The sequence below is a fragment of the Lithobates pipiens genome, unplaced genomic scaffold, assembly GCF_037356315.1.
Source record: "Lithobates pipiens isolate NorthernLeopardFrog02 unplaced genomic scaffold, aLitPip1_a1.2 Scaffold_19, whole genome shotgun sequence".
In the NCBI taxonomy this organism is placed as follows: domain Eukaryota; kingdom Metazoa; phylum Chordata; class Amphibia; order Anura; family Ranidae; genus Lithobates; species Lithobates pipiens.
The window spans coordinates 250,439,104-250,453,798 of NW_027507764.1; the positions used below are offsets into that span (position 1 = coordinate 250,439,104).

General features: G+C 41.1%; 1 protein-coding gene across 3 annotated transcripts in view; it reads left to right on the plus strand.

Annotated features, from left to right (window-relative positions):
- PTPN3 (protein tyrosine phosphatase non-receptor type 3) overlaps window positions 1–14,695 on the plus strand; it is a 294,126-nt gene that overhangs the window by 231,052 nt on the left and 48,379 nt on the right. For all 3 annotated transcript variants that reach the window (XM_077491913.1, XM_077491914.1, XM_077491915.1), the window contains 3 exons: window positions 1,630–1,686; window positions 9,001–9,157; window positions 12,569–12,726. In XM_077491913.1, the coding sequence (XP_077348039.1) occupies window positions 1,630–1,686; window positions 9,001–9,157; window positions 12,569–12,726 (372 nt within the window). The remainder of the gene's footprint in view (window positions 1–1,629; window positions 1,687–9,000; window positions 9,158–12,568; window positions 12,727–14,695) is intronic.

The following is a 14,695-nucleotide window of genomic DNA, read 5'->3' on the forward strand; positions in this document are numbered from 1 at the left end:
TGTGTGTACTAGGCTTGAGGCTGTCCATCACAGTGATGCTAATGAGGTGTGTGCTGGTAAGGAGACAAGCCTTTTACCTGGAAATTTTATGTGATTATTGCACTTTTTTTTATCTTGGGTTTGTTTTAAAACGACAGAATCACTTTGCCCATTCAGTGGCAGACATAGAAGGAGGGGTGGAGCAGTGCTGGAGAGGTGAGAATAAAGTAATCTGGGAGATGGAGGGCAGGCTATGCACAGACACTGTGTTAATGCCCTGACTTGCCTTTTTGGTTACATTGACCTGCAGCCATATAATTCAACTGAATGGAGACAAGATTGCATTACAGCACAGTAATTAAAAACACATGGAAATGTGCAATAAATCTAATTCAATAAAGCATATTTGCTTCTGGTGTCAAAATACCCAGACAAAAAGCACAGGCATCAGAAAATATCTTGCTTTTGATAGTCTGTTCCTGACAGCTCATTGCAAGCTGCATTTCTTCAAAATCAACTGGGTGACGCAGCGGATCAATATGGTATTATCTTTGTCTCTAAAAGTACCTAAGAGACCAGCTTCTGTGGGTTGTACAAGTTAGAAAAATGCTATATACAAATCTGCTGTGTGTAATTGTCATACTGGACTCCCAAACCTGGAGATGCATTGTGAATGCTTCTGGTTCTCAGGTTTTTTCATGAGGGTAAAAGAATGATAAAACATTTCAAAAAGCACACTGAACATGCCAAAAATTGTATAGGTGCTTTTTTGAGGTGATCATCGCACATTTTTCAAATATTGCAATAAATAAGTGGAAGCAGCAGATTGCGGAAATCCTAGAGAACCCAACATGCCCTAAGCGATGATGATGCAATTGTGTATGCTATCCTAATCTTTGTTTCAATTACCTAATAGGTTGGCAGGCAGCATGGGAGCATTAAAAAGAGGGCTACAACAAATGCTTGCTTTTTACAAACCCCTAAGTCCATGAGAACAATGCTTTAATCTGCACATCAGCTTGGCGAAGTGTTGCTTCCCCGCAAGCTATAACTGTCTTACAACAGCATGGCTCTCTGCTTTATACAGTGCAATCTGTTTGCCACTACATACATAGGTTAGGTCTCCTTCAATGCCTTATTCCACACCAGGCTCCTCCACAGTGCCTCTCTTAGTGGTACAAATCCATGTTTTACCTGTAGACAGTAGAATTGCCTTTCTCCTCAAATCAGTCTGTCTTATTTGGTGGCTTTGGAGTGTTCTGGCGGTGGGGGGCGGCGGGTTCCCCAGTCAGAACACCACAGCTTAGCTGGTGGTTAGTACAGCGGCCCCGACTAGAGCTGGCAGGTTTTTTTGTGCAACCCACTTGATCGCACAACGAAAACTGTAGGGTGTACCCGGCTTTGCAAAGCCAAGCACTGGAGAATCATTTGGCCTCAGACAGAGCAACAAGATCTAGGGGATGGGCTATAAGAAAAAAAAAAAACAGGTTAACTCTTTTAACTCTTTTAATTCTCAATTAACTCTTAAACCAAAACAAAATCTCTTTGATGTCATAAGACAAATGACAAAACAGTATGATTAGGAGAGATCTTTTTAATGTTGATTTTTTTTTCACGACTGTTTAATTTAAATATTTTAACATTTTCCAGGGTGGTATTGACCAGAAAATGCAGCTTGTGGTTTCCAGAATTACCCCAGGATCACCAGTAAGTGTATATACTTCTTTATAGGGACAATGTGAACCTTCATTTGAAGACATAGATTTTAATACTGTATTTACTGATTGTTTTGCGATTAATGCATGTTTTTCCACTGTTACTCTGAACACAACATGATGGGTATACGTGCATTACTGTGCTCTGCCATTAATTTCAAGAGGTATTTCAACACACATACACAGTAAACCAAAACACATTCACTATAACATGTCACAATGCATAGATGTGAATAGGCTGTTCTGCCCTGCCTTAACAAAAGTAGTCCAGGTAAAAAAAAATATTTAAATAAAGAATATGCAGTATTAATGCAACATAAGTTAACATGTGCATTAATGCACCGACTGTTGATTTATTACACTTAAACTTGATATATTACAAGGTGTTTTAATCAGTCAGGTTTAGTTTACTACTACTCCTAGGATGGGTCCAGTCAATCTAATAAGCTAATAAAATTATTCTTTGTAGTGACTTCCAATGCTTCTTAAAGCATATGTTAACCCAAAAAAATAAAAATAAAGATCCTGTTCCTTTAAAGCATGTTATACAGTACAGTGCTTGTGCTGTGTCATTTGGCCCTCTGTAACACCTAAAAACCTGGCTGATCCTGCCAGTTTCTACCCTCCCCTTTTGTAAACGTACCACAGTTCATCACGGCTGCTGAGCCCTTACACCATGGTCCCTTTACCTCTGTTACCCGCAGCCCTTCTCTCTGTCTCCTTCTGTCCACCTCCCCTTCCTGCCTGTGAGCTCTGTGTCCCTGCCCGCCCCTCCCCTCCTGCTGCTCAAGTTAGGTTTTTTATTAATTACATTATCCTCTCCTCCCCAACTGAATGACATCAACAGGGGATTCTTGGCCCACGCCCGCTGAAGCTGTCAGGCCAAGAGAAGAAAGAGCCAGCCGGTCACGTGATCACTGATCTGCGCTCTGGTTCGGTGGCCAGGGGAGGATGAGGCCCCCTCAGGGGACCGTAAGGAGGCTGACAACTCTTCTGAGCAATCAATTGTGGAGGAGCCTTTTTCAGCTTCTCAATCTGAAAATGTGCTGGTGCAATTGCTTTCAGAAATGGTTCGCTCCACATTTAAGCTACTTTTAAATGAGTCTGGAAAACCCACTTCCTCTTTGGGTTCCCTAAGGCCTCCCCAAGCTATGCATGCTTTTCCTGTCAATCCATTGTTGGAACAGCTTATGTATTCTGAGTGGGATCACCCAAATAAGCATTTTCTTCCTCCTAAAAAGTTATAATATACCGACAATTGACAATGCACAAATGCTTTAGGATCCAACCGATAAAAGATTGGAATTCCTGTTCAAATGCTTGTTTTCTTTGGCAGGAACAGTAACTCAACCTGCAGTGGCGGCAATAGGTGTATGTCAATCCCTGAAGGACCAGTTGAGACAGGTGCTTAAGGTCATCCCTGATCAACAGGCACAGGATTTAGCCAAGCTACCAGAGGCATTATGTTTTGCTATTGACGCTATTAGAGATTCTGTCCTTCAGGCTTCACGCCTGATGCTTGTACTTGTGCAAATGCGTAGGATCTTATGATTGAAAAATTGGTCAGCCGAAGCGCCCTGCAAAAAACTCCTGGCTGGTTTTCCTTTTCACGTTGAGCGGCTGTTTGGAGAGGATTTGGATAAATACATCCAGAAAATTTAAAGTGGGAAAAGTACGCTTTTGCCAATTAAGAAAAGGAATAAACATCCTTCATTTAAACGGGCTACTTCTCCAGGGTCAGGGGCGTCAGCCTCGTGGCAGTCGCAATGGCCTCTGCCGCCAGATTCAAGAGGTAAACCACATGGTCAACCCCAGGGACAGAAAAAGGCTTGCGGAAGGAAACCTACAAAGCAGAATGCTAAAGCCTCTTTATGAAGGGGCGCCCCTGTGGGGGGCGTTGGTGGGGGGAAGACTTCTGCAGTTCTCAGGGGTCTGGCAGGAAAAATTTCGGGACAGATGGGCACACAGTAGCTCTTGGTTACAAACTAGAGTTCTGGGAGTTTCCATCTGCTCATTTTCTGAGGTCGAATGTCGCCAAAGATCCAGAGAAAAATAAGTCTCTCTTTCAAGATTTAGACCGGCTTTTGTCTCAGAGTGATCATGGAGGTTCCCATGAAAGAGCAGGGGTTGGGGTTTTATTCAAACCTCTTCATGGTGCCAAAGCCAAATGGGGATGTCAGACCCATTCTAGATCTCAAGGATCTGAACCGATTCCTAAATATTTTCTCGTTTCGCATGGAATCAATCAGCTCAGTAGTCTCCATCCTGCAAGCAGGGGAGCTTCTGGCATCAATCAACATCAAGGATGCATACCTGCATGTGCCCATTTTTCCCGTTCTTCAGAAATTTCTATGTTTTGAGGTAGAAAAACTAAATTTTCAGTTCGTAGCTTTACCTTTCGACCTAGCCACTTCCCCCCCGGGTGTTCACGAAAGTTATAGCCCCTCCTCTGGCCAAACTAAGGGCTCAGGGTATAACAGCTATTACATACCAGTAGCCCGCTTAGACAAAAGCGTGGTCGCCACAGTCAACTACCTGGAAAGCCTAGGTTGGGTTCTCAACCTAGAGAAATCTTCCTTAAAACCATCAAGGAGGCTAGAAAACTTAGGTCTAATCATAGATACAGACCAGAAAAGAGTATTTTTGCCACAAACAACGATCAGCGCCATAAAGGAGTTGGTCCTGCTGCAACACAGTATTCTATCCGCTTGGAACAAAAATGTCCAAGCCTTAGACCTCCCAATGCATCTATCTCCAAGAGTTCACCAGAGCCTCATTTGGTGGGGATTAACCAAGAATCTGCAGAAGGGGAAATCCTTATTACCGGTCACATGGAAAGTGGTAACAACAGATGCCAGCCTTTCCAGTTGTGGAGCAGTCCTGGTAGAGGCGACTGCCCAGAGGGAGTGGTCCAGATCCGAAAGGACCTTGCCCATCAATATTCTAGAGATTCGGGCAATACGATTGGCCCTGAAAGCCTGGACATGCAGATTACAGAATTGTCCTGTCAGAATCCAATCTGACAATGCCACGGCAGTGGCCTATATCAATCACCAGGGGGGCACAAGAAGTCTTGTGGCCCACAGAGAGTTAAACCATATCCTAGCTTGGGCAGAAAAACATGCTCCTTGCCTATCGACAGTCTATATTCCAGGAATAGAAAATTGGCCAGCAGTTATTCCTGGGGGAATGGTCCCTTCATCCCGATATCTTCCTGGCAATATGCCAGAGATGGGAGATCCCGGATGTAGACCTATTCACGTCCAGGTTCAACAAAAGGATCGACAACTTTGTGTCAAGAACAAGGGATCCTCTAGCATGCGGGACAGATGCCTTGTTGACTTTGTGGGATCAGTTTTCACTGATTTATGCATTCCCTGCTATTCCGCTGCTTCCACGATGGCAGGAATAAGCAGGAAAGAAAGTCTGTGATTCTTGTGGCCCAGAAGATCTTGGTATGCAGAGATTGTAAAGATGGCGGTAGGGGACCCTTGGACCCTTCCACCACGTCTGGACCTACTCTCGCAGGGTCCATTATTCCATCCTACTTTACAAGCGCTAAATTTAACGGTTTGGCTATTGAAACCCACATTCTGTGGAAATGTGGGAAGTCAGGATCAGTTGTATCTACTTTGATTAATGCAAGAAAGCCGGCCTCCAGAGTCATATATTATAGAAACTGGAAGGCATATGTTTCCTGGTGTGAATTCAGAGGTTAGCATCCTAGAAAGTTTCTTGTAGGTAGAATCCTTGCCTTTCTACAATTAGGGTTAGAGATGAAGCTGGCCTTGAGTACTATCAAAGGCCAGGTCCCGGCCTTATCAATATTGTCTCAATGGCCACTTGCTTCGCATTCTTTGGTCCGTAACTTTTTACAGGGGGTAACACGGCTTAATCCACTGGTTAAGCCACCCCTGAACCTTTGGGACTTGAATTTAGTTTTGTCGGTATTACAGAAACAGCCTTTTGAGCCGATACAACATATTCCCTTGGTCCTTTTGACAAGGAAGCTAGTTTTTCTGGTAGCCATATCTTCTCCAAGAAGGGTATCGGAGTTGGCTGCTCTTTCTTGTAAAGAGCTATATTTAATTATTCACAAGGATAGGGTAGTATTGCGTCCTCATCCTAACTTTCTACCAAAGGTAGTGTCAGGTTTTCATCTAAACCAGGATATTGTTTTACCTTCATTTTTTCCAGAACCCTGTTCTATGGAAGAAAAGTCGCTGCATTTGCTGTATGTAGTGAGAGCAGTCAAAGTCTTCTTGAAAGCGCCTGCTCAGATTCGAAAAACAAATGTTTTGTTCATGCTGCCTGAAGGTCCTAGGAAAGGACAGGCAGCAGCAAAGTCTACTATTTATAAGTGGATTCAGCAAGTAATTGTTCAAGCTTATGGTTTGAAGAGGAAGATTCCACCTTTTCAAATCAAAGAGCTGTTAGTGCTTGATAGGCAGTGCATTACCATGCCTCCATGGCTCAAATCTGCAAGGCCACAACTTGGTCTTCAGTCCATACATTCACTAGATTCTATCAGGTGGATGTAAAAAGGCATGAGGATATTGCCTTTGTCACAGTGTGCTGCAGTATAGGTCCTTAAGTCTGATGACATCCTGTTTTTTTGTTTGTGTCTCCCTCCCCTCAGATAGCATTGCTCTGGGACATCCCATATAGTTATTACTATGGCTCTGTGTCCCTTGATGTATGATAAAGAAAATAGGATTTTTATAACGGCTTACCTGTAAAATTATTTTCTTGGAGTACATCACGGGACACGGTGGTCCCTCCCCTCCATTGTTTACATGTGTATTGCTTGGCTACAAAACGGAGGTACTCCAGTAATGAACTTCCCTTCTTAGGGCATGCCAGTGTTCATCTACTAAAGGTGACCTATCTACCCATATAGTTATTACTATGGCGCTGTGTCCCGTGATGTACTCCAAGAAAAAGATTTTACAGGTAAGCTGTTATAAAAATCCTATATATATATATATATATATATATATATATATATATATATATATATATATATTTTTTTTTATATATATATAATTAGCTTGGCTTATATAGAGCAGCATGAACCAAATATGGTTAATTTCATTTTCTAAGAAAAAGGCTTTTTTTCAAGTGGTTTTAGCAGTGACGCATGCTTTTTCATCAAGTGGAAATAGACTCTCTTTGAAAGTCAGATTGTTTCTATCAAACTCTCATTAAGCATTAAGAGACTGCAAATCAAACAACAGTGTAAAATTGGCCAGCAGCAGGAGATTTTTAATTTAATTATTCTAAATGTAGTATATACCCCCATAATACATGAAAACCCCCAAATAATACCCCCTGAAACAACTTGCCATTTTTTTAAGCCTTGCTGGAAAAAAGAGCTACAATAAAATCCTTTCAATGTAAGGTAAAAACCAAAATATATATAAAAAAACTGAATACCACCCCCTAAAACGGGTGCCATTTTTAAATGAAAGCCTTGCAGCTAATTAATGAAGGAACTTCACACCCATCATAGCTGTTAACCTGAATCTCATCTCTATTTGTGAGTTGCTTTCCACTGTCCATTTGAAGATATTGTTAAAGGATAAGTTCACCTTTGTTACACGTAAAAAAAAAATCCTGATGCTGCAGCCGCTAGCCCGACCCCCCCCCCCCCCATGACAGCAATGAGGCTGCATTCACACCTGAGTGTTTTTTACCGTGATTTGCCGCGATTTTGTGCAGGGCAAAAGGTCGCCAATGTTAAAAGAAGAAAAACGCCCAAATCTGCTCAATTCGCGCGCGACAAAAAAGGATCCGGAACTTGTTTGAGCTTCAGGCGACATGGAGTGGACATCTTAACCATCTCCATTGAGAATAATAGATTTTTTCCCGTCTTGCGTTTTGTAGCTTCAGGCTTCAAGCCACAAAACGCTTAGGTGTGAATGGGGTTTAAGGGTAGAAGTTCCCTGTCCCTGTACTAGCTATAATTTTTTTAAAAAATCAGTGTGAATGTGAATAAACTACAAGCCCTGACATCCTTTGCGGCTGTCTGCTTGTAGTTTTCAATGAACTACCATAGTGCTGTGGAGAGCTATGGTAGATACGGGATGTATGGGCACACAGATACACTTACAGATCTACAGGAGACCTGCATGGCACCAGTGGTCTAATCACTGGTGCAGTGCTTTACAGGCTCCAAAAAACATAAATAAATGCACTTTTTTTTTTTTTACCTGCAAAAATATTTTACTATTTTATTTCTACTTATCCTTTAAAATTAGTGCTTATCAGTTTGCAGTGCTAGAATTTGTAGAATTGCTAGTTGGATTATAATACCGTGTAGAGGCCTAAGCGTGTTTTTTCAGCAGTACAACATAAAATTAAATAAGTTTATTTTAACCCTTTATTTGTTTTTTGTAGTAGGATATGGATCTTTTTCCTGGAACATTGTGCTTTATTTTTAAAGCATTTTATTTAAGCATAGAGCAGTAAGGATTTCTTGTAGCCGATCAGCAATCATTATTCTGAATCATCTGAACTAATGACATTTGAAATCTGGTTGCTAAGTTTATTGCACAATATTGCATTATGCACATCTTTGTTAAAGTCTAAAATGCTTCCAAAATGCAGGATTATTGTTTTCCATATTTACAGGATGCAGAGATGATTATAAATAAAATACATTTTGATGTATAATTATGTTAAATTTGAAGTTAAAATATTGTCCTCTTTCAGTGATTACATTTTCTTTTTTATGTATGGTAAATATAGCAGTAGAATAGAGAAAGTAATGAATTATTGTGGTTACCCAATGTAACAAGTATAATTTTCATTAAAGCTGTCGAACCCTCCTCATTTACAAAAATGTCCTTGTGTATTAAAAAACGGTGCATATTGGAGTCCTATAATCTTATACGTTTCAGTGACTACTATCCTAATGAACCTTCCTCTCACTCCATGAAAATAGCTGCTAACTAGAGCAGTGTTCAAGTGGGGAGGGTGGTTGTGTTATAGCCAAGTGCAGGACTGCTGCTGGTGTGTAAAAACAGCAGGCTAACTTCCCTACTGCTGTTTTTTTTTTTAAAACCAGGCATATTTATTACTCTATATACAGTACTACATTACAGTAATTAAGAGAGTTCAGTTGGGCATTATTAGCATAGTGGCAAAAACATTGATGTACAGTAACCTATAGTAATGATTACATCAAGCTGATCAACCACCACTGCTGAAAGCTGGTTTCATTTTAATTGTTATAGTTCACATAGTAGTATTTTTTGGCATACTTACAACATAGAATTATGTTTTTTTCATGTTATTTTATCAGGCAGACAAGTGCACTCCCAAGCTTATTGAAGGAGACCAGATTGTTCTGATTAATGGTCGTGACATCTCAGAGCATACGCACGATCAGGTGGTTATGTTTATTAAAGCCAGCCGAGAATCCCACACAAGAGAGCTTGCCCTGTTAATTCGACGAAAAGGTATGTTCTCTGGTACTTTTGGAACATTACATTAAAGGCTAGAATAATAAAAAATGTGAATTTACTTTTTTTCTACAAAGTATTGCACCAGCAATCAGTGGATCGTGGGTGCAATGTCATGCAGACATTTCCCCCAGCTTTCTTGGACATACAATTGTACAAGCTTTTTGTTTAAAAGCTGGAGGAAGTGTCAGTGGAATACGAGGGCTCTTATCAGCACAGCACATTCGCAGTCTATTGAGAACTACAAGCCATCTGCCACAGTGGAGATGGGACTTGCAGTTTACTCATTCACAGATCTCTGTGAATGAATAATGTGGTTTTGCGGGCCGAGCCCCACATAGCCCCACCAGCTATAAAATGTGACAGGGGCTGCTGGGCAGAAGAACTCCCACCTGCTGTTGCAGGGAAGGGGGGATTGTTGCTGAAAGTGTTAAATTTTACACCCTAAATATAAAGTGGGTGTAACATATTGAGAAGGTGAACTTATTGTTTAATGTCAATTGGAATGTTTATGACATCATTTTATTATTATCATTTCATTACACTATTGTAATAGTCTTGTAGTAAATCTTTTCAAGGTGAGCTGCTTTTATTATTTTCAAAATACTTTTTTTTTTTCAATCAAAAGTAACAAATATTTTTGAAATAAAAAATATATGATCTATATTGTATGATCATTCGAGGACACATGATGATTTTAGCTCCACAACATCTTAACCACTTCAGCCCCCGACCAATTGTCAGCCTAAGGACCAGAGGTCTTTTCACAATTTCGCACTGCACTGCTTTAACTGGTAATTGCGCAGTCATGCAATGTTGTACCCAAACGAAATTTTCGTCCTTTTCTTCCCACAAATAGAGCTTTCTTTTGATGGTATTTGATTGCCTCTGCGATATTTATTTTTTACGATATAAAAGGAAAAAGACTGAAAATTTTAAAAAAATAAGATATTTTCTAATTTTTGTTATAAGAAAAATCGAATGAACTAAATTTTAGTCATACATTTAGGCCAAAATGTATTCAGCCACATGTCTTTAGTAAAAAAAATGTCAATAAGCGTATATTTATTGGTTTGCGCAAAAGTTATAGCGTCTACAATCTAGAGTGCATTTTCTGGAATTTACGGTACACAGCTTTTAATTTATGACTGCCTATCTCATTTCTTGAGGTGCTAAAATGGCAGGGCAGTACAAACCCCCCCAAATGACCCCATTTTGGAAAGTAGACACCCTGAGGAAATTGCTGAGGGGCATGTTGAGCCCATTGAATATTTTTTTTTTATGTCCCAAGTGATTGAATAATGACACAAAAAAAAAAAAGTTTACAAAAGGTTGTCACTAAATGATATATTGCTCACACATGCCAAAGTTATATGTGGAATTGCACCCCAAAATATATTCTGCTGCTCCTCCTGAGTACGGGGATACCACATATGTGGGACTTTTTGGGAGTCTAGCCGCGTACGGGACCCCGAAAACCAATCACTGCCTTCAGGATTTCTAAGGGTGCAAATTTTTGATTTCACTCCTCACTACCTATGACAGATTCGAAGGCCATAAAATGCCAAAATAGTACAACCCCCCCCCCCCAAATGACCCCATTTTGGAAAGTGGACACCCCAAGCTATTTACTGAGAGGCATGTTGAGTCCATGAAATATTTTATATTTTGCCACAAGTTGCAGGAATATTACAATTTTTTTTTTTTGCACAAAGTTGTCACTAAATGATACATTGCTCACACATGCTATGGGCATAAGTGAAATTACACCCCAAAATAAATTTTGCTGCTTCTCCTGAGTACGGGGATACCACATGTGGGGGACTTTTTGGGAGCCTAACAACGTACGGGACCCCGAAAACCAAGCACTGCCTTCAGGATTTAAATATAAAACGCTACCAAAAAAAACTGTTAGCGATCGCAGGGATCAGGCCTGACTCTGCGAACGCTGCAGTTATGTGTTTAGTGTTTTGTAAGTGATAGTGATCGATCGATACTGCACTTGGGTGGACTGGGCGGAGGGGCAAAATGCAGGTGCTAGCAGGTATCTGGGCTGATCCCGCTAACAATGCCTTTTTTTGGAACCCTAAACTGCTGGAGACGCTAGTATAGATCTGATCAGATCAGATATTGATCTGTTCAGATTCTATACCACTACGGGAGGTGTATGCTTTGCGCGTGGGTGTTAGCGGTACTGGCACTAACCTAGCGCTGCCTGGGGCGACGCAGACCCTGACCCTAAAACCTAATTGATATCACTTGCCGGGTGATCAGGGGGTTAAACCTTTATTGGGTAATAAATGGTGGGTGCCCTGATGCTATAAAAAGCAAACTAACTAACCAGAGTCACCCGTAACACTTATACGGTGATCACTGTTGAAAGGATTAAGTAGGGGCAATCAGGGGGTTAAAATCTTTTTTAGGTAGTATATGGGGGTCCCTGACGCTATATAAAAACCTGACGGGGAACCTAAGTAACTAACTGGCTAACCAGCGTCACCAGTGGCACTTATACTGTGATCGCTGGTGACTAGGGGCAATCAGGGGGTTAAAACCATTATTGGGTAGTATATGGGTGTACCTAGTGCTATAAAAGCCTGGTGGTGAACCTAAAAAAAATAACTAGCTACCTAGCGGCACCAGTGACACTAATGCAGCGATCAGAAAAACGATTGCTTAGTGATACTGGCAAAAGGGGGTGAAAGGGTTAACTAGGGGCAATCAGGGGGTTAAAACCATTAACACTAAACACTAAATGCAGTGATCAGTAAATAAATGACCACTGCAATCAGTGACACTGTGACTGGGGGTGGGGGGGGTGATCGGGGGGGGGGGGATTTGTGTGCCTATGTGTACCTACATGTCAGTGTAGTGTTGGTGCACTTACTATTGTGTTCTCCTCGCAGTCCGGTCAAAAAGACTGCCCCGAGGAGAATGACATCACTTCCTCCCTGCCTGTGTTTACAATACACAGGCGGGGGAAGCTTCTCATTTACCAGGAGCGATCGAGAGGGAATGGCCAGAAACCAACGGCCATCCCCTCATCCCAGATCGTTCCTGAAGCGAAACGGACTGCCGCATCCAGCGGGAGGGGGTCCAATCGGACCCCCCATCCGCTGGAAGGCAAGCACGTACATGTACATGTTTGTGCCTGTCGGTGCCATTGTGCCGATGTACATTGCCATGCAGCGGTCCTTAAGTGGTTAAAGTACCTTTAAAAGAAAAGTAAAGGATTTTTTTTCCCCTAGTCATTCTTACCTAGGTAGCTGCAGCATCGGTGCAATGCTGCATATATCCCACTTCCTGGGTTATATGCACACTTCCTGGGTTCTGTCTAATATACCTATGGGGTACCCATAGGCTGTATTTTATGCAAGCAAAGCTTTTATCTAATTTTTCTTTCTGTAGTTGTGAGACCTTTTGGTGAAATGAAATCAGAAGATGAGGCAGATCCACAGTTTCTTCCACCATTAATTCTTCCTTCTGAATACTGTGACACACTGCAGGGGTCAATGGAGCAGCTCGCTAAAGGCTTGGAAACTGGAGTTGTACTCATTCAGTTTGAGGTAATTTTTTTAAAGTATGAGATGGGTATGAGTATTAGCAATTTTTTCTTAGTATAGCTTAACTGCTTTTCATGATATAGCTTTGCTGTTGTTTTATTTATGAAAAAAATTAACTTATTCCTGCCCAGCCCTAGCATCCCTTTAATATGATTTGTACGTCTGAAGAATAAGAAGGCACATGACCACTGAGATTGGCTGTCACATTTGGTCACATGATCAGGTCACAATAGTATGCATTGAGAGCTGTCTTTGACAGCTCGGTCACTGTACTGGGAGCATGCAATGAGTGCACTCTCAGCACAGAAAACTCTGCTGGGAATAGACGGATATGTGCGGTGTGTGGGGGTTAAAGCCCACCCTCTTTGCTGTCATACATATGTGATATGCAGGTTGCAAGCGACTAACAAATGTGTTATGTTTTTAGAAATGTGATGATGTAGGGTGGGACAGCTTATATACTTTAAGGTTGGGTTCACACTTCTGCAAATTGGATCCGGGTTTTCTCCGCATCCAATTCGCATGAGAGGAGAGTGTGACCGTCTTTGGCTCAGTTTCACGTCCGAATTCAGGCTTAGGCGTGGAAATTATGTCAGGGATAGTCAAAGCCAAGGTTGTAGGCACACACTTATGCTACACTCTTTGTACCAACAAATATTCCTTAATTACTTTGCCACAAGTTTGTTACTTTGATATAGTACACCTCATGCATTGTTCAGTAGAAAAAAAAGGTGCTCTGTTCTGTCAACTCTGGCCCTTGAAGCTGATGTCAGCACTGGAACTATACTGTGCATATACTGCCAGGTAGGATCTCACTATGACTAACTGGGATGAAAGTATACTGATACTATAGGGCAGACTGATTTGCTGTTGGCAATGCCTATGTGATGTATATAACCCCACATACACTTAGAGCATTCGGTCAAAACTTTTAAAACACTCAATCAGTTTGATGCAGTTGGTGTGTGCCCCATAATGCACCAAGAGCACTTGGAATAGTTAATAGTCTGTTTAGTCAGACTGTTACCTGTTCTGATAAATGCTGTCTGGGGAACATGCAGTAGTACAAGTTAAAAAAAAAAAAAAGTGCTGATTGCTATGGTTTCCCCTGATAAGCCAGTGCTGGCTCCATCTCCAAAAAAAGTTTTCCACTTTTTTGCCTGAGGATGGGCATATTTGCATACACTATCTCTGAAGTCGATGGTGCTGTATTATCAATTGGCACAATTTTTATGAAATCATTAACAAAGTTTATGAAGGTGGTAAGTACTAGAGTGTGTACTTGCTGTCTTCTATTTATTTAACCATGCTTTTCAAGTGCCTATTATTTTACATTAATATTTTATCAGTTATTTCATTGTCATTTTTTCTTCTTAAACTCTGTATATAACTAAAAATCACTGTAGGCTTTCCTGCTAAATAAAGTAAAATGTGTGTGCTCATTCATTTAATCTGTCTTTAATATGACTGCACAGATAAGCCCATCAAAATTCTATGTGGTTTTTAAACTGTAAACATTTTGTAACTAAAGGCACAACTTTTTTTTTTTTTTTTTTTTTTTTTTTTAGTTTTGGATAGGGTGAAGAGAGGGACTAGAATAACTTGTCCATTTTTATTGCTGTTTGTGTCCCCATTAGGGAGATGGACCCTCTCTATTTTTCTTGTTTTCTTTATTTTCACTTTTGATCACAGTAAAGTAATGGAGGGGAAACCTTCCCATAAGGACAGTAGTTCTGACCCCTGTGACGCTTTGGAGTCCTGTTTTGGCTGTGGGGTCAGGAAGTAAAGGGAAATCTTTCCAATGGGACACAGATGGCAAACAAAAAAAAAAAAAACTGCTCCTGCTGCTGTCAAACTCCTTTGAGAATCGATCAGTGGTGTGGCTTGCTGGTGCTGTGTGTGTCTATGGAGGCACACAGCCTGGCTTTGGAGCGCGCCTACACAGGCACCCCCTGAACACACCGTTTGTTAA